At 39.3% G+C, this 20,997-nt stretch overlaps 2 protein-coding genes across 14 annotated transcripts in view; both read right to left on the minus strand.

Annotated features, from left to right (window-relative positions):
• LOC105832868 (multidrug resistance protein homolog 49) overlaps window positions 1–9,737 on the minus strand; it is a 65,590-nt gene extending 55,853 nt beyond the window's left edge. For 2 of the 10 annotated variants that reach the window (XM_028193455.2, XM_028193453.2), the window contains exon 1: window positions 9,719–9,737. The gene's annotated coding sequence lies outside the window, so the exon portion shown is untranslated. The other 8 variants (XM_036290508.1, XM_012674165.3, XM_028193454.2 and 5 more) reach the window with 8 other exon arrangements.
• Window positions 9,738–18,258: 8,521 nt separating this feature from the next.
• The window catches only part of LOC105837746, a 37,533-nt gene continuing 34,794 nt past the window's right edge, over window positions 18,259–20,997 (minus strand). For 2 of the 4 annotated variants that reach the window (XM_028193090.2, XM_028193091.2), the window contains one exon: window positions 18,259–18,729. In XM_028193090.2, the coding sequence (XP_028048891.2) occupies window positions 18,601–18,729 (129 nt within the window). In that variant the 3' untranslated portion in view covers window positions 18,259–18,600. The remainder of the gene's footprint in view (window positions 18,730–20,997) is intronic. The other 2 variants (XM_028193089.2, XM_028193088.2) reach the window with 1 other exon arrangement.

The following is a 20,997-nucleotide window of genomic DNA, read 5'->3' on the forward strand; positions in this document are numbered from 1 at the left end:
ATAGGTTTCTACTAAAGATACATAATTATCTTAAGATCCGAAGAATGCGTTAATGAAGATGGGCGTGATACTCCTTGCGAAGTATAACATACCGGAACGCTATTACATATCATTATTAAACGAGCATTATTAACTGGTACCGATCAATATTATAGAGATCTAAGAACGTGATACCAGAAGCTGCAATATGAGGTATCCGTCAATATCGCAATTTTAAAACCCCCAGTGTTGAATTTACTAAAATCATTGGTCATTAACACGTATCTCTTTTTATTATTAAAAAAATATTACATCTTTGAAAGAAAGTAGTGAAAGGGGAAATTTAATTGATTATTTTAATTGCATTTACATATTACAATAAAAATCAAAAAATAAAAATTATTTTTAATGCATATTTAAATTTAATAAAAAATTGCAAGCCTTGTTTTGATTGCTCTATATTAATATTAATTGCATTATATTTGAAAAACAGAATCCTTCCTCTTTCACAATTTTATATACTTCAACAGATGCCTATTTATATTTAGCATCATAAACGCCAGAAAATTCACTTTCGAAATAGATAAAGAATGAATTCGCGAAGATGATCGCGTTTTCCTTCCTCTCACAATACCCAAACTCGATTACATCGTGTCTCGGTATTATGAGATCCGCGTTGTCCATGTCAATATTGTAAAAATATAAAAATACTACACCATAAAAGACTCTCGAGAGCGCAATATCGGTTATCAGTCCGTACAATATCGCGGCACCAAGGCATTCATTCGCATCTGTCGGGAAACTACCTGCTAACCGGCGCGATCGATAGCTCGTGTACCCGAAGAATTCTCTTCCCAATGGTCTCGCTCGTGGACGCGAAAGAAGGCGAGGCCTCGAAAAAACGATCGGAGGCGAAGAGGCGGCGATCGTACACGTGGGCCGCGCGAGAACGCACAGGTCCGACTGATTGCCCCGCTCGGCCGGCGATTTTCTCGGCCGACTTGTGTGTTTTCTTGTAGCCGCCACTTATAGGGGCGCGTATAGATCGCATAGAATTATATACAGGCTCGCCCTTCCCGTACACTGCGGCAGCCTACGACACACCGTTGCAACACGCTCAGGCGGCGCGCCCGACGGATCGATACTTTCGAAATTACCCATGCTAATTACGAGCCCGAGGCCCGACGGAGTAACCGAAAGATGCACTTGCTCGACCGGCACGAGACGAGCTTTGTTCTCTCCTTTCTTTCTTATGATAATCAGAGATGCGCGATGTAATTCGAATACGAGTCGGATTGAATCAGGTTTGATTCAATTTCAAAAGGATTTGAATCTCCACTGATTTGAACAAAATCATTTTAAGTGTCTTTAATATTATTATTTTTTTATTACACAGAAATCTCTTTTTAGTATATCTGTGTCTAAAAATCAAATCTATTAATAATTACATTGTTGAGGGTTGTGTCTCAACGATTCGATTCGGCCCTGGAAAAACCCTTGATTCGCACATCTCTAATAATCATTACGGACAACAGGTGTTTCTCGTCACGTCAGACGCGTACAACGTTTTGCAAGCTCGTCAAGAGAATTATTTCAATTCGAGCGGGAGCGGCTCGAACGATAATCACCGTACGTCGGCGAAGTCGGACGTCAGCGCACGAAATTCTGGCTGGCACTATCAAAGCTCGCTTATCGGGGCAGCCCGGCATGGCGCGGCGGCGTAGGCCTACGGTAAAATCGATATCGTTCTGAGAAAGCCGGGGCGCGTTGCGTCATATAATCGATATAATCCGGCCGAGAGCAAAGCGCGGAGCGCGCTGTCAAAAGCATCCGAGTACGCGCCGGGCGGATTACGGCATATTCAATAAGATCCCCTCGACTTCCCAGAAGCGCGCGCGCGCGCGCGGGAGAGAGAGAGAGATCTCGAAAGGGCCCGGATCTGGAAGGAAGGGACGGCGGAGAAACGCGCGATAAACGTCACGTGGCGGAGCTTTCTCTTCGGCTCCGAAATCCCTCCTCTCTCGCAAATCTTTTTTCGCGGTAATACGACGTCGACCATTTTTGACCAAGGTGCGACTCGCTAATAGAACCGAATGAGCGCCGCGCGGAGCAACGAAGGGAGGAAAAAAGCCGCGTGTTTGCATAAAATTGCACTGCGGTCCGCGAGCGCAGATTCGCGATTGATATTTGAGTCGCGATCGTCGGATAATAACGCGGTTAAAAGCGCCGCTCGATTACGCGCGGCAGTGTAAAACATGTTCGTCGCTCGGTTGCTTTTTCCACGCGCGTGCAACCGCATTTTCGTGAAAAATGCGTTTTGCCCCTCCCTCCCCCCTCCTGTCCTACCTCCCTGCCTGCAAATACACGACGGGGGAATTAGCCGCCGATGTTTTCGAGCGCGTCAGGTCGTTCAAAGTCGGCCGCCAGCTGCGCGGCGGGCGGCGTGGAAATTAGCGCCGTTACATCGATAGTTAATTTTGATTATCAATTGTTTGCCGACGAAATGACGATCGGGCAAATTTGCGTAGGAAATTCACGCAAAAATCAAATTCAAATCAATTCCCGTCACGCGTGATTTGCTATGCGCATTATCGGGCGATATTATGCCGTCAATTAATTAATATTTGATGTCTAACCTAATTAGATGAAATGCGGTTTCATTAGGAAATATACAATGGACGGGAAATTAAACAGTACGATTTACTAATTGCACGATATTAATCCGCCGCTACGCTGGCGCCTGTATGGATATGGAAGACGCGCGAAAGGCACAAGTCAAATCGTCGTCGCGGTCATCATCAGTTTTCACGGACGAGATCCCGGATGGTCGCTATTTTTGAAATAACGCGTAAACGTAAAACACGGCCGTGAGGCTAAAACTGGAAGAACCATGTTCGCGAAGTCTACTCGACGGAAATCTACGTACGGCATTCGTTCATTAGGTCACACATGACCACGATACACGTGGTCTAATGGACAGAGAAATAATTGCAGTATTACTCACATCCGCCTGTTTTGTTTTTCTGATAACTTCCGCCGAAGATCTCGTATCAACTGGAGTTGTGTCGGAAAAAAAACGGGAAAAAAATATCGAATCTGAAAGTTTGGCTATGGAAAATCGCTCGATTAAAAATAATAATCTTTATGAAAATACTCATAAAAGATATTTAGAGAACAGAAAATAATTTAAAATCTAAAAGTATAATTTTTTAATACTGTAATATATTTTGTTGTAATTTCGCATTATATTAAAAGGATAAAAAAGAAGTGATTTTTTAATTACTTCTTTGAACAAGAGTGAAATGTTAAAGTAGCACTTTCTAAAATCATGTATCGCATGATGCAGAAATATCAATAGACAGAGTGTTTTCAATCTAATTGACCTAATTACTTAAGTAAACTGAACATTTCGCTGATTAGTATTTCCACACCATATTCTCTGTCTTCCTCTCTCTCTCTCTCTCTCTCTCTCTCTCTCTCTCTCTCTCTCTCTCTCTCTCTCTCTCTGCTGTCCTCTCTGCCTTCGATCGATAAATTTAATAGTACCTAGGTGTTCTCGTCGAGTATCCGCACATACTTGTAAGCCCATCGACTAATCACTCGCGTGTTTCACACGCGCGCCCGCTGACACGTTCGCTCGTTTGATTGAATTTTTTTTTTGCCGCAAGCTGCCCGCGCCGGCCTTGATTTATTCGCATGTAACGCACGCGCTCTCGCAGCCCAGCAAATTTATGGCATACGATTTTCCAGGGTCATGTACGTATATAATCGCGGTCTGGCCGACTCACGCCGCCGTCCACCTCCCGATATCACGCCAGATAATGCACGCCGATAAGTCTGAGCGACCTGTCGGCATCCGCATTATCCCGCACGTATTATAAATTCGCACGCGTTTTCCCCCTCGCGTATTTCCATCGTCGTTTGTCACGTGACCCGCATTGCAAAGATCGCGCGGGTAGAAACAGGCGGAAAGGTGAGGGAAAATGCCAAGATCAAGTGTCGCCCGCTATTCTGAATCGCATCGATTTTATTTGACAACCTACAGCCTTTTGCAGCAGTCGATTTACGTGAGGGCAGATCGAAATGGAACGCATCTATGTCAAACGACAATTAGCAATTGTGCCCTGGATTCCCGAATTTTGAAAAACATACCTTCGATTTATGAAATATTTTTTAATGATCTAGAAAGTAAATTTAATTCAATTTATCAAACTATTTATTAATTAAAGATCCCAAAGCGGAGTGTCGTGTCTAAGCACGTGTTACCTCAGTAGAATTCAGTAGCGGGAATCAATCTAATTAGATGCGCCTTCGTCAATTGCCGCCGAACACGGAAGGAACATTCGCGTGTTAATTGAATGGATGTGGTTGCATTAGGTACGCGCGTGCAAACGCCCCGATTCCATCCCCGGATTCCAGCGACAAGAGGATCCGTTATCGGCGGAAAGTAAAATAAATAAAAACTCCATTACTCTACAATCTACATAATTCTACATAAATCCTGCATTAGATAGCATTAGCAGTTAAAACTAGGCGAAATTTGTTTCTAACGGTTCACTTAAGTCTCCCTCTGATCGTAGAAATCGATTAATCGCCGCGCGACACTCTCGCACCCCGGCGGTCGCACTTACTTTTTTTTTTTTTTGTACAGGAGAAGCGGGGGGATTTCGAGGGTTTCGGTGTTCGGCGTAACTCCTCGCGATAAGAAAATTCCCGGATAGAAGCGCCGTCGGCGCTTCCTCTTTATGCAGGACTCCTCCTCTGGACTGAAGGAGGACGGTCGCGCCGGTCGAACTGTACGACCGGCTAACGTTACGGTTCGACACGTTACGGACAGACGGCAGTTTTACACTGACCCCGCTGCCACTAGAACCTCTATGTATACCACCGTCTACTGCCTACCGCACTCATCGCGTTGCGTGACCGTGTATGTGTGAGCTGCGTATCCGTAGTGACGGTCGCTTACTTATGCCAACCCGGGTCTACCTGGCGGACATCAGCGCCGGGGTTTTACACCCACCACCAGTCGGCAACGACCTGTGGCAGACCTAGAACGTCTTTGTCCGATAAAGAAATTTCCAATTTCCTTCTTTCACATCCGGACAATTCTTCTTCCGTGTGATGACTCGGAAAGGAATATTTTATATGTTTTAAACAGTTTAATTTTAATTAAGTCTATGATAGAGAGATGGTAACAAAACGAACAGACATTATATTTTATTATAAAGTGAAAAAGATAAGATGATCCGCTTTTTAAACTTATTATATAATTGATTTTACATACATTTTAATATAAATTTTAGAAAATTTAATAATAAAAAAAATATATATAATTTAGATGTTTAAAAAAATATCTGAAGGAATTTACAATTGATACAAACGTTTTAGAATTCTCAGAAGAAATATCGTAAAGAATTTGAAAATCTTATCGAATAAAACACCCGAGTCGTTATCGTTTAATTGTATTAACTTAGGATTAAGTAAGTTTTCGTTTGTTACAATTGCTCAAGTTAAATTGTGCAAGATAAGACATTCGTTAATAACTTGATACTAGCAATATTTAAAAGACTATCGGAGTTAAACATTTAAGACAGTTAAACAAACTGAGATTAATTACAGAATTATGTTTGAAAATATCACTAATATGAAAAAAATAACTTATTAGTTTATCTGATGGTAGTGTTGCGAAATTCCTTGACAGAAATGGTGCTAAAACGGAGAACAAGAAGCAATTAACATCATTCGTCTATAAAAGGAAAGAATAGTCAATGCCAAATCACATCTGGCGCAGAGTATGACGAAGTGTAATCACACGTTTAAGGAAGCATTAAAAGAGTTTTGTCTTTATTCGCTACTTCATCGTTTTTCCGGGATAATTTATGAAGTAATTTTAGTTCTGCAAAACTAGTCACAAACAATAAGCCACAACCATAAATACGCGAACAAAAGACGCAAACATGGGAAGTATAGTTGCATTTGGATTAAGTATTAAGGATTTTCCAAGTGCAGTGAAATTTCTTCGTTGATCAAAGATTTATTTGTGAAGAAAGGCCAATTACATTATGAGAACGTTCTACCGAGCGACATTTGCCGCGATTTACGTTCAACTTATTACGTAGAAAACATGCGCTTTAAAGGAAAGTATACGCACGATTTGCCGTTTGCAACTTGTTAGTTTCTTACACAAACAGACTCGTGCATTCTCGCGGATTAAATTTTTACAGCGGCATGAGTGCGTTTCTTTGGAAGATCGTTCGCACTGAGACGGGAAACAATGAAAGATTGATAAATCCACTTGGGCAAAGGAAAGGAAAACTACAAACTCGAGCCCTCCCTCCGGATATAATTCCCCTAAGTATCACGTTGCTCGGAAAGTCGATATCAAGAGCATCCCGTTTCCTTATCGGCGGGATTTCTCCCACCTATAACCAGAATTTCCCCGTGTCTTTTCAATTACCGCCGCGATCTCTACGAGACGACGCTCGATCTCTCCCAGTCTGCTCGTCCCTGTCTGCCACCATCCCTCCCTCCCTTCGCCCGACAACGGCGATGTCCCCAAAACTCGCGGAATCCTCCAGCCGACGGCGCGGCGTAATTTGCATACGATTAATCTTGATCAACGGCGGGCGGCGACACCCTCGTCCGAGGAATGCCTCTCGTCTTCGCCCTTGATCCAGCGGGAATCGGGTTAAACGGCGAAACGCGCCTACCACGGGGCAATGATGGATCGTTACGTCTTGGCGAATACCGAGGCTGCGCCAAGACGAATTCGGCACGGCGAAATCGATCTAATTAAGGGCGCACGCACGGCCGCGCGCGGAACAAGACGACGGAGGGGGAGGGGGCGGATGGCTGATTGAATTGCGGTATGCAGATTCGCGTCAACAGAATATTCCGATTGCGTCGCGCGCTCTAACGACGAGACGGCCGCGTTATGTCGCGGATATGAACAATGCGGTCGTCTGAAATCACACACAGGCTTCGCTCACGTTTCTCCCGACAATATCCTTCTCTGTTACGAGCGAATTTCCTCGATTTCAAATTGATACGCGGTATTGTCGGCCCGGGCCTCCCGACACAGCGATGACAAGGACGATCGTGCGCTCTAACTTCACCTATTGACGCGGGACAATTGATTATTCTTTCCTTCTTTTTTTTTTTTTTCGAACGCGCATAATATAATTGCGCGTCGCGCAGAAGTGTCAAGTTGCATCACACGTTTCATCCAGAGAGCCGGAGAGATGAGTGAGTTACGTAACTTACTTGAACCCGCGGGAGATTGATCGCCGCGTCTGGAGCGACGTTGTATTATCTTCAGACGGGGTGCTTCAGTTGCGGGAATCGACCTAATTAGGTAGCCTTCATCAATTGCCGCGGGACGAGAGCGCCCCGTGTTAATTGAACCGGTGCGGCGAATGCAGATTCGCGTCGCATACGTTAAAACCTGATCTCCGTAAAAAACGTCGTACCTCGCAAACTTCGCGAGGGAGAAAGATTTTACATTTGTACAATTCATTACACTTGTGCGATATATTATCGAACGGCTTCTCGGGGAGGCGATCGTAATTATTCCGCGAGCAAAGTGCTCCTCTGCGTCCCTTTTTTTTTTTCTTATTACCCTCTTCCGCTCGCATTCCTACGCAATCCGTTCGATATCAAAGCCGTAAATTGATATTCGCGCTGCAAATAGGCATCCTGCAAATTGAAATTTGCAGCGTACACGACGTACAATTGTTGTTTATTTGACGCACGCGCAGCGTCCGATCGCTGCTGTCTTTGATACTTGCATTTCTTCCCTCTTTTTTTTTTTTCCACCGCGCTCGTTACCGACGCACTCGATATTATTACAGCTCGGAGAGAGCCAAAAAGCAGGGGAAAACACGAAATTTCCATTGCTAATGACGCGAGAGCATCCCCGCCCGACGTGTTATCGTTATCTTCCTGCCGCCCGGTTGTAAGCCCGCCGCGGTGGATAAGCGAGCGAATTTAATCGCGTATCTCCGAATTTTCCGTGCGATAAAGCGCGCCGCGTCCCGCCCCGTTTCTTCCCCGACATCGCGACGCAGTGAATATTTAATTACCAAAAATAAACCGCTTCGACTCGGGATCGATTTTACGTTATTGAAAATGCAACCGCGTCAGCTTTCGTATTAAAATAATGAACGTCGTTATTCCGTGTGTTAATCGTCGTTCGTACACGTTTACTTCTTTTATTATTAAGAGAAAAAATTCTTTCTCCTCTTCAAGCAAGAGCTTTGTTATAAATTATTGTGCGACAGGAAAGTCGCCAGGACAAAGGTTTCTGGGTCGACCGATATCCAAGAAAATCGTTATTAAAATTAGCAAAACCTACATTTAGTGCTCTTCTATTATTCTTCTTAAAGTTTCTATTTCTCAACTGCGCCTCTACTTTTGCATGGTTTCTTCGCATTCTTCACTTTTTAACCCCTCGCCTCGCGACATTAAGTGAGACTCGTTATACCAATTACGTGCCAAACGTGATAAACACGAGTCAGACTCGTGGCGCGTATTCCAGGCCGCGCAGTGTGAGAGAAGCACGAGTCGGTCTCGTGGTAAAAATTGTTCCTCGACGGAATCGTTAACAAAATTGCCAGATCCTTTTGTTTGTCTCGGGCGCGCGAGCGACCTTGCCTCTCTAAATCGTAAGGCAAGGGGGGTCAATCACAAGCGTGTCTCTCTCTTTCAGCGCGCAGATACATTCGTTCCGAGTGTTACGATTCAATCTGGGGTTCTTAAAGATGAAAGAATCTCGGGAGCACGGGAGTTTCTCTCGCGCATTTTACAAACGAGTCCGGGAAGGCTGAAAGCGAAGAGCAATTTATACTCCGAAAAGGAATAAAACTCGATATTTCATACCTATTCCTGATACATTCTTATCATCGGGATGCGAAAGCTATTCTATTTAACCGTGTGTTAGCCGATTCGGGAGGCGCAGAGAGAGTTTAATTTCGATCTCGTGTCTCCCGTCGGGATCCTCTCGATTTATTTCGACCGATCTGACTGCACGTCCATGCGCGCCGAGAGGAATCTTCGCGGAGACACTTGAGGGACGTGATGCTGATAAAGGCTCCCCCCCCGTTCGTCAGCTGGTAGCTGGTGGCCGCGGCGTAGCTCTGTCTCTCCCGAGTCACGGGGTTATCTCGGCCACACGTTCCCGTGAATCCGCATTGTCCGCATTGTGCCGCCCGATGACTGCCGCGCGCTAAGGATACCGCAGGACCCCGCCTGGACGGAGAGAGATCGCCGCCGCGTCGTCGTTTATCTCGCGCGGAATTTCAGACACTTCGTCCGGGACAATTCGCGCGATTGTCGCGAGTCGACGGGGGCGTAATTAACACGGAGCGTCGACCGAAAATGAACGAACGCCCCGCGGCGATCGGGAGCGTCCGGGCGATCATGCCAATTACATCGGCGTGCGAGCTTTCGCGATTCCGCGTGGCGTTTAGACGCGAATGGCAAAATTTCACGAGCTGCTCGCGCCCGAGCGGGGGAACGCGAATCCGATAACACGCCATATATCTCCGTACGTACGAGCGGCGAAAATCGCGTATATGAACATCTGCCGTGGATGTAATTACGCCAACGGGTCGGAACAAGAGTTGGTTTAATCCTCGCGCGGAATCACAGTCGGCGCTTCGTTCCTCCGCGCTCCTTTACAAAAGATTTTCTCAAGGTGCCTACGTCTGTCTGCGCGGCACCGGGGTGTGCTGCTGCTTACCGTCTTTCGTTTTGCGCTCTCTCGTTGGCCCAAAGTAAGCGGCGCATATTCCGCCGACGTCGTCGTCGTCGTCGTCGTCGCCGCCGCGCGCGTCTGCGAATGACAGCAGTTGTTTCCAAGTTTATCCTCCCGAAGCCGCGGAACGTACCCGGCCTCTTAATTCGCCCGTCTACAAGCAGGAAGCAAGGGAAGACACACTGAGTAGGATAATCGCCACCGTATCCGGCAAAACCAAAACGCAAAGTTGCCGACTTGCGACCGCGACAACGTGCTCTTTCTCTTTCTCTATCTCTCTCTGCCACAGACTACCAATGATACTTAACACACACCCAAAAAATTTTTTGTTGATATAAACATATTTCTTGATGTCACAATCAAAATGTATCACTAATTTTTGTATCTGCTAAAATTTTGGCTGCCACATATAAAATTTGTAAATTTTACTTCTTTCAGGTTGCTTAAGTGCAATATATTACAGTACATACATATATCATAGTTTGCTAATTATTTATCTACTTTAGCTAATTTTTACATACATACAATTTTTGTTGAAGCTGTAAGATTCTTTTCTTTGAGTGCACGATTCGACAATATTTTGTTCCGTGAATATTAGTTAGAATATGTATATACACGGAGAAAATTTTACATCAAAATTTACTATGCACAGTAGTAGTTATAAATCGTAAGAAGAAATTATAGAAGAATTATACCATATGTAGTATAAATATATTATATGCCAATTTGATGAAGAATATAGTAAAAATTTTTATTATTATTGCTTGTTGTAGTAATCTTTAAATATAAAATTTTCTCGGTGTACATTTTTTTCTAATTAACAATTATATTATATAAAAAATTTGTTTTAGATTTTAAAGGTCTTACACATTTTTAAAACACGTGTAAGAAGCATTGAGGAAATTTTTTTATATTTGTAAAAGTAACGGAAATTAATTCGGAAGTGACCCAACGTGTATAGAGAAAGACATTTGTGTGTTGTGTATGTACAACATTAGTGTTAAGGATGTGCTGTAAAGAGAAAGTTGTTGTGACCACAAATTGTGGCAACTTTGGCGAGACGGTCTTGCGCGTGCTTTCTTCCCCTTTTGTTAGCTAAATTCATTCCATTATTATGCTCGTGCAATTTCAGCGACTTAAGGCAAGCGAAAGATGCAGAAATATGCAAAAAAATTTAATAACGTCGAAGCAAATTTTTCGAAAAGAGATTAAATTTACGACGTAGCACCGTTAAGGCGAATAAAATGATTAACAGCACAATAATAGGGAAAGTATCACGAAATAATATAGAAGCATAATAATAATAAAAGAAATAAGATGATTATCGGTCGTCAAGTCGACATTTGGCCATTAAAATTTTGTTCTCTTTGTTATAATAAAACGGGGGATCTCGTTAACGTAAGAACGGTATTGCGGATCGCGAAAATCCCTCACGAAGCGAAGTCCGTTCGAAACGCGAAGTAGGAATCGGGACTGCTGCGCCGGAAAGCTCCAAATTTATCGCCAATAGCTTCCTAGGTGCACGAAAAGCTATCTTTGATCTCTTTCGCGCTGATTTATAGATCCCACTTTAATATAACGAAAAAGAGCGTGAATCGACTCGCGAGAAATACCGGGAGAAATACGGTTCTTCCGCATTTCGTTTACTTCACGATGTTAACGCCGAAACACGCCGGTTTTTTTCCCCGCCCTTCCCTTTTCGAAACGGGAATCCGTTAAACGGAAAAACAATCTTTCGTCGTGGAATAATCGACCGCGATTCGTTTCCGTTTCGTCCTTGCCTGCGCGGGCAGTGATCCTCTGCCTCGGGGGGACAGAGCTAAATGCCCGTCGTATCGGGCGAAATTACAGCAACTTAATCTCCGTCCTCATTTCTTTCTTCCACGCCCTTTAGCGCCCAGCGCAGAAACTTCCGGTTATTCCGAACACGTAGACGATTGGACTAAACTTCTCTCTTTAATACGTTTCGCGTCCGCGAATATATGTCGCGTCTCTACGAAAACGTTAAGAACGTTCTGTCTCGTTTCCTTGTAACAGCAATTTCATTCCTAATTCAAATAAAATGACCTGCATTCAGAGTATAATTTATGTATAGAGACGCAAACATTTTCCTGGTTAAAATTATTAGATTAAATTGCATTTTCCGATCCCGCCGCAAACGAATTTGTGACTTGACTCTTCCACGAGCGAGGAGTTATTATTATGTTTCTTTGATTTTTTTTGATTTTTTTTTTATCATCAAACTGTATTCTTTTCATTCTATCTAAAGTTTTTTAAACTTATATTTTTTTGTAATGGCCCGGCGAATAATTAAATATAGGGTTAAATATTTGTTTTAATTGCTGCAACTCATCTAAAATAATAACAATAATTCTGTCAAATATTGCATTCACAGATCTATTTCAAATTAAAATAATAAATAATTTAGCATTTATCTGTTCTATCTCTCGAATCCTATCTTCTTTCCTCTTTTTTTATACTCACACTTGATCGTAATCACTAATGACATGCTAATTACGCAAATAATTGTGATAATCATACAGTGTTTTATATAACAAGTTTAGATTGCTTCTAAGCTTTGATGGAATAATTTTAATAAAATGTTTAGTTAATACAATCAAATATTTAGTAATATTTATTTAATAACTGTTTAGTAATTAATTGGTTATTATTATTATCAAACATACTAAATATGAGAAAAGTCATATATTGCTCTTGTAAATGTTATAAAATGTTGCAAAATTTTTATAAATATTAATATTTTTTCGTTTCAAATTGATATAATATTTAAAGTACTCAGAGAAGAATATTTAAATCAATTCTAAAAGTGTTAGGCATAGTAGTGTTCGTGCTAGAATATTACTAAAATAGTATCAGCGCAGTCCGTAATTGAAGCCGGAATACGTAATGTTGCAAATTAATGTCACTTTAATTTCTGACATCATGTATTCCGGTTTTGAAGGCGAATACGCAGCACGCAGTTCACAGGAACTGAAAAGTGTAAACAAAATTTATAAAAAATTTTTTATCAAACAAGATCCATCGTAGATTACTCAAGACCGATATTGGCTATTCTTATATCTGTGTTTCATCATTTCACATCGGTCCTTACTTATTATCGTTTACTATTACCATGTTTACTTATTATTAAAATAATTACCAAATATTACTAAACATTTTATATTACTCAAACATTGATTGAAATTACTTTGCTAAGTAGTTACACTGTAAGTACATAAAATATCAAACCTGTGTCAGATTACGTATTCAAGATGTAGCTGAAGCTAGCAGTCAAAAGCAGCAGCCAAACGTCATATAGGCGTTTCCAGAAGGCACCATTCAATCAAACGTTAAAAATTCCCTGGTTATGAGATTTTTAACAAACTTTGAAAAATTTGCATAGAGTTTAGTCATTATAATACATAATCGATCATTTGCGACAAGACTTGTAATTTACCAACTGTTATAAATTTTTTAACTAATTTTTATCGTTTTTTGCGCCTCACACCTAAACGCAAAATACGAATTCCTCCATATTTGGCTGGAAATATCTTTTCGTAATGTACAATCAACTGATCGATCATTCGCAAACGGACGTGCATTTTCCTAATTGTTATAATTAATTAAAAAATTAATTTTTATTGTTTTTTGCGCCTCACGCCTAAACGCATAGTACGATTTCCTCCATATTTGGCTGGAAATATCTTTCCGTAACGTACAATCGACTGATCAATCATTCGCGAGAGGACGTGCATTTTCCTAATTGTTATAAATAATTAAAAAATTAATGTTGATTGTTTTTTGCGCTTCACGCCTAAACGCATGGTACGATTTTCTTCATTCTTGGCTGGAAATATCTTTTTGTAACGTACAATCGACTGATCGATCATTCGCGAGAAGACGTGCATTTTCCTAATTGTTATAAATATTAAAAAAATTGGTTTTTATGGTTTTTTGGGCCTCATGCCTCAACGCATGGTACGATTTCCTCCAAATTTGGCTGGAAATATCTTTCCGTAACGTACAATCGACTGATCGATCATTCGCGAACGGACGTGCATTTTTCTAATTGTTATAAATAATTAAAAAATTAATTTTGATCGTTTTTTGTGCCTCACACTTAAACGCATGATACGATTTCCTCCATATTTGGCTGGAAATATCTTTCCGTAACGTACAATCAACTGATCGATCATTCGTGAACGGACGTGCATTTTCCTAATTGTTATAAATAATTAAAAAATTAATTTTGATCGTTTTTTGTGCCTCACACTTAAACGCATGATACGATTTCCTCCATATTTGGCTGGAAATATCTTTCCGTAACGTACAATCAACTGATCGATCATTCGCGAACGGACGTGCATTTTTCTAATTGTTATAAATAATTAAAAAATTAATTTTGATCGTTTTTTGTGCCTCACACTTAAACGCATGATACGATTTCCTCCATATTTGGCTGGAAATATCTTTCCGTAACGTACAATCAACTGATCGATCATTCGTGAACGGACGTGCATTTTCCTAATTGTTATAAATAATTAAAAAATTAATTTTGATCTTTTTTGCGCCTCACGTCTAAACGCATGGTATGATTTCCTCCATAATTGGCTAGAAATATCTTTCCGTAACGTACGATCGACTGATTGATCATTTGCGAGAGGACGTGCATTTTTTTAATTGTTATAAATATTTAAAAAATTGACTTTTATCGTTTTTTGCGCCTCACGCCTAAACGCAAGGTACAATTTCCTCCAAATTTGGCTGGAAATATCTTTCCGTAACGCACAATCGACTGATTGATCATTCGCGGTAGGACGTGCATTTTCCTAATTGTTATAAATATTTTTTAAATTAATTTCCATCGTTTAGAGCCGTGAAACCGCTACGTCCTTGTCGTTGGCTCTGGGTGCGGCAAAAAGCGGTAATGTACCTTACAAAATAAAGTCACTGCATTATTCTGGTAATCAACTATGTTTTGCAACAATGCATTTTCATAAAAATTTCTTATATACGGTTAATTAAGTCGTTCTAAACTTCAAAAAATGTTTTCGTAGAAATTTGAAGACAGCGTTTCTTGTATTTATCTGACTAACGTAAATAACTATTTAAAAAACCACTAAACAATTAATAACTATCGCGAATGAAAATCTCATAACCAGGGAATTTTTAACGTTTGATTGAATGGTGTCTTCTGGAAGCTCTTATATGACGTTCGGTCCTGGCTGCTCGGCGTTTTGCTGCTGCCTTTGGCTGCTAGCTTCAGCTACATGTATTCAAGATTAACATTTGCGAATTGGATATTAGAATTTAATTAATCAAATTAAAACTGTGTTTTAATTCTAATCTCCGATTCATAATCCTCAATCTTTAATTCTGATCACAATTCTAACACAATTTATAGTAATTGTGTTTATTTATAGCTTTATAGTAATTTATAGTTCTTATTGCCAATCGCGCGTCGATTCTTACTTAAGACAAGTAATATAAATGTGTACCTATTAAAGCGAACAAAAAAATGTTCACTTTAATAGGTACACATCGATAGGTACAAATCGTTATTAAATGAAAGAGCTAATTATTTGGGCCACAATTAATATCTTTTAATAATTTGTAAAATATTACTACGTTTTGCAAAATATCATAAAACTGAAAAGAAAAATGTCCTTAGCTCAGAACATCACTGCATCTCTTGAGCAAATGATAATAACACTCGGCCTCATAGAAAGATTTTGCACTTGAATGTCGTTTACCGAATTATCGCGCGGTAATACTTCACATAAAACAGTCATAACTCGAACAAACACTATTTGCGTCAAAATACATTTAATACTTTGTAAAATAAAATACGTCGTTTTGTTCAAAAAGCAATCTAAGTGACGGATAAGGCTCGTCGTTACTTTTATCACCACAGCTGACGATGCATGACTCATTTTTATCTTTTTCCAGGAACTAGAAACAAGGAAAGAGTGAGTTAAACCGAGAGTAAAATTAACTTATATTTATAGAAATAAGCATCAGCATACTTTTCATTCAAATTCAGAACACAATGCGTGTCGTCACAGAAATAATATTTGTGGATATGCCGAGAACGATAATTTAGTCGATAGTCTTTATTCTTTATCGCTTTACTTCGATTTTTATATTAAATAAAACGATCATGTTAAAGTGCCAATCAATTTGTCACCATCACGAAATATTTAACGCACTATCACATTTTGCACATTAAATCTGCAAATTTATGTGATCGATAATAAAAATATTTTGCTCGGTGCTTCTCATACTCATTTTCATTCACGATTCTCTTTTTTCATGAATAAAAATTAATGAAGAACATAGAGCGCTTTCGATGCGTTTCAGTAGTTTGTTGCGTAAAATGTTCTCGATTCATATATCAAACAATATAAATATTAATTAATTTGCGGTGGTCACGAATCGAAAAATGTGTCGATTATTATTGTTCGCATTTAAATACGAAATACAAAATATGTTTAACAAATATAATCAGTCGATGTTTGAATTAAAAATGCATAATTAAAACATATGAAATACTTCAATAAAATTTTATAGAAAAATTCAGAAATAACATATCGGAAAGCCGAGAATATTTTTCGAAATATTTAAAAAGCCTAATTTGTAATTCGCTAAATTTTTCATTGTTCCTGTTTCTCTCAATAACAATTTGACTTGGCAATTTAAATCTCGAACGTAACGGTTTTTTAATGAAAAAACTCTGTTTCAAGCGAGACTTCGTAGTTGAAATGTGAGCGATTCGGGACGCATACCGTTCTCTGGAAGCGTGTGCTTTCATCCCCTTTGATAGTCCTTCCCTCCGCGGTAATAAATTCCATCGTCTCGCGCTTTATCGTTGCGTCACCTTTCAATTTTTACGCCATTCTCGTAAGCATCGATCTTTGTGTTTCTATAAGTCGACGTCGCATAACGTCAAGCGCGACAAATAAAAGCCCCGAGCTTGGTACACACATAGTAGAGTACGATTCTCGCCCGGCAATATTTAACCAGTCGATTCGGGTGTGTCAAACGTACTCGTCGATAATCGCCTTCGGCGAAAATTGATGGGAGCGCCGTGGAATCCTCTGTTTTCGAAATTGCATTGTCGGAGCGATGTGGCAAAATATGAACGAAAACGAAGCGCGATGCGGACGCACGAGTGTGGCCGTCTCTCCCATTCGCGCTTGATAAAATTGATTTACTCTTATGTCTATACGTTTTTAATTAAATAAATGATTACATTGTGAGCGTGTATTCAATTAATGGAAATTTTAATAAATTTAAATAATTATTTAATAAATTTGTCCATATTGAGTGGCATATAATTATTTCTTGAGTATATTTATTTAATACATTTGTATATAATTGTGTATTGATCGTATAAAATATTTTGATTGCAATACAGGCATTATAAGTAGACAAGTGAAAAAATATTGACGTCCATTTTATCATAATTACTTCATTATAATTATAATTATTGAATAACTAAGACATTTATCGATGATACCTTATTTATTTAAAAACATCGTGTACTGTAATTATAAAATAATTATAAAGATATAGTGGAATACTGTTTACAATTACTCAAAATACTATTAAATTAAATTTCATTGTTTCTGACATAAAATTACACCTGTAATTATTGTTATTTCTTATTAATTTTATTCTAATATCTACAAATGTTGTTAAAAAAATCTGGCAAAATCTTTTCCATATAAAAACATTTATAAAATATGTCCGTATATGTTTTTGTCTTCTTGTATAATCTGTATTTCAAATATATAGCAAAAATAAGAAGAAAAATTAAATGATTAAAATAAGCTTAGTTATTTATTTTATAAAAAGTTGAAGTTTGAGGGAACAAGAAAAGATTGTTTATATGTAATCATATAGAAATCTAATAATTTGATATAGAATTATATAAATAATTACATGTATACAACATGGAATAGAATCTAATTACAATTTTTGTAGAAAACCAATAAACAAGTTATTTTTTTAAATTATTCTTCTCATTTTTCCTTTATATATGCGGACAGATATTGCACAAAAAAGAGAAAAAGGCACATATAGATATACTTTATATGTAATTATATATATTTATATTATATTCTTATATGAAAGTTTTTTAAAAAATAAGAATATGAAATGTCTCTGGTTAGTTCAAATCCTTGGTCCAATCGCCGTCACTAATCACCCTCACCAACAACTCGCTACTTTTCTCGCTCTTACATTAAATACATCAATTTAAATTAATTATGCATTATGCATTGATCCCCGTCATGGACATTTGACCTATTATGAGCGAATAATATCCACATCTCGCATCGCTAAAATCCTACTATACATTTCTATTAAAATACATTTTTCTTGTCTCTAACTCTAATAACATACTTACACATTTTTATTTCACTAAAAAGGGACTAACAATTGCTAAATTAAAATTGCCGGAAAGTTATAAGAATATTTACAAATTTAATCTGAGATCGGACCGAAGCCGTTTTGTGAAGAATTTCGAGATCTGTTTCTATGGGGGTCCGATCCAAATTTCGATTCTCTATAAACAAATGAAACATCTAAATATCTCTCTGCTCGGTGAAAATTGCGTGAGAATCACAAAACGCTTCCTTTTTCTTTCTTTTTTTTTTCTTCGAGCTCGTATACATCACGCGTTTCACCGTGGCGTTGAACGTAAACGTAAACTATCACAGTAATCGCCACGAAAATGCGCGCCGCGAGAGTACGACGAGTAAGGTTTCACCGAAAATGAAAATGTAAAACTTGAGTTAATTCCACGCGTTTAGTTAAAGGACGAAGTGGTCCCTGCCGCTTGAGCCTAATTAAACGGCACACTTTCAAAACGTGTCCATGTGAATGGTATCCATGCTGGAGTACATATTGGGCACGCTGTTTCTGCTGTTCTGGCCGAAGACAACCACGTCGACGGCGTCGTCGTCCAGCTCCTCCGAGAAGGTCACGAGAACCTGCACAATTCCACAGCAAATTACATGATAATTCGCGGACCAATTGCTATGAGAGAATCAATTCAACAGCCGCTGCAAAACGGGTAAAAAAAAAGTTCTTACCGCGCGTAAGCTGTAAAAGAATTTTGGAATTAAAATTTCGACGGCGAGTGAACTGACACAAAGTTCTTTTTCCTTTGACCTAATGTATATCCGTAATGCTAGGTTTTCGGCGAGCAATTTTCTTTCTCCCCGCAACAAATATCCGCGAACGATGCTGCTTTCGTGCGCAACGCGCAATTTCGCTTTGCCGATCAAACCTCGTGCAACAACGCTCGCGCCTGCAATTTCCTCGTGGCTGCAAATCGCAAAACTCAAGTTCAACGCGAGAGAACTGGGTGCGAAAACTTTCGGTCGTTGCGTCGCTCTCTCGTTGTGCAGTTTCCCCGTGCGTGCTTCGCGTTGAAACACGTTCTCGCAAACGGCGAACGACGCAGGCGGCAGGCGGGAGAGCTTTACTTGCAACCAAGACCCATAAAAATCTAAAAACTTCTCCGACCGGCCAGGAGTTCGCCTCTCCGATTTACAGACAGGCGTGCTACGATACTGGAAAAAGTCCCGCTTCGCTCGCGAGATCGCCGTAGCGTCTTTGTGTCGCGGTGAGAAATGCATTTACATAATATCTTAACGCCCCGCGGGCAAACTTGGGACGATCTTTTCTCCGGAATGTACGAGTTGAACTAATGTGGTCCAATATTGAAAACTATCGATTGTAATTACTGTACTACATGAAACACTCAAGCTAGAAAAGCTGCTATTAGTAATTTTCAATGTGTTAATAAAACATATTATTAAAATGAACTAATATTATTAAAATACAGATTTCTAATGCGTTATTATTTTGAAATATTATATTTTTTAATAGATAGAATGGATAATAATATATATCTATTTTAATTTTATATGTTAAATAATTAATAATAATATAATTTCAATTATTAAACAGAGTATTAATTTAATATTGTAATATTACTATTCTGGTCCAACTTAAAATCAGATTTCAAGATTAAAAGTAACGATGTATAGTTATGAAGAACTAAAAAAAATGTATAGAAATATTATTTACAAAAAATATTATTAAACACTAAAATCTACTATGACCGTTTGTTATCCTTATCTAATTTTAATTGTGTTATAAGTTTTTAATATTTCGATCTTGTAATCTCCTTTACGGTTTTATTTAACAAGACGTTTTAATTATAATTCTCAATAACCCGATAAATCCGTTCTTTGACACTGTAACAATCTTTCTTTCTCAATTTAATTTTCCAAGCGTACTTTGTAATTTTGAAATGTAGATCTTATTTGTGTTACATGCCTTTGTTTTTCTTTGAAAAATGGTTTCGCACGCAGTTGCGAAATCCTTGGAAGAAGACTTCCGCGCAGATAGTTTTCCGTTGCATCACGGTAATCTAGAAGTTCTTAGATTCGGACCGGCCCAAGTTTACTACCGCTACTTAGGACTTAATTTATATTCCGAACCGCGCTAACTTGAGCTGTTGCTATTGTCGTTATTCTGGAAGCTGACAAAACAACGGAGGGTTCATGGCAGTCCTTAATGTTCGCGCGGACCAAGTTTCAAGAAGTAAGGGATGAATACGTGACGCAAGTTTGTATTTAACGACGATTTAAATACGCCCAAGAGAGAACAGATGACGGTGTTTTCCAAAGTGGAAAACGTTGAGCGGTAAACTTCCCTCCTTTAACAATTAGCAATGATAATCCCGAAGACGCTCCCGAATTCGTGCGGGGGAGGGGGGGAGAATGAAATGCAATTGCGCGATAAATTGTCGCATGCGTCAATATTTTCAGAATGAACCAATTACGTAGAAATTGCGAGATGTCACACGGGGCTGATAGATCGGGTTGCATTATCGGTCGAAAAGCAATTCTACGTCTGATGACAAAAAGGTCCCATAAAAACTACTTCTCTCGTTTCAAGTACTGAATTTCTCTCCCTTTACGCGCCGTCTTATAAATGATCAATTAAGCTGCTATTATTCATCGCATTCGATAACGTTCCTCTTGAATTTCTCGTTTCAACACTCTCTCTCTCTCTCTCTCTCTCTCTCTCTCTCTCTCTCTCTCTCTCTCTTTCTTTTAGGGAATATTGATATTTTATTCGCGTTCTCGTCACACGCAATTTTCTAACAGATTTTATTAGATGTACGAAATCTGTTTTGCCCGAATCTCTCATCTCTAACAACGTGAATAGCATTAATAACGCGA

This window comes from Monomorium pharaonis, chromosome 8, assembly GCF_013373865.1.
Source record: "Monomorium pharaonis isolate MP-MQ-018 chromosome 8, ASM1337386v2, whole genome shotgun sequence".
Classification (NCBI taxonomy): domain Eukaryota; kingdom Metazoa; phylum Arthropoda; class Insecta; order Hymenoptera; family Formicidae; genus Monomorium; species Monomorium pharaonis.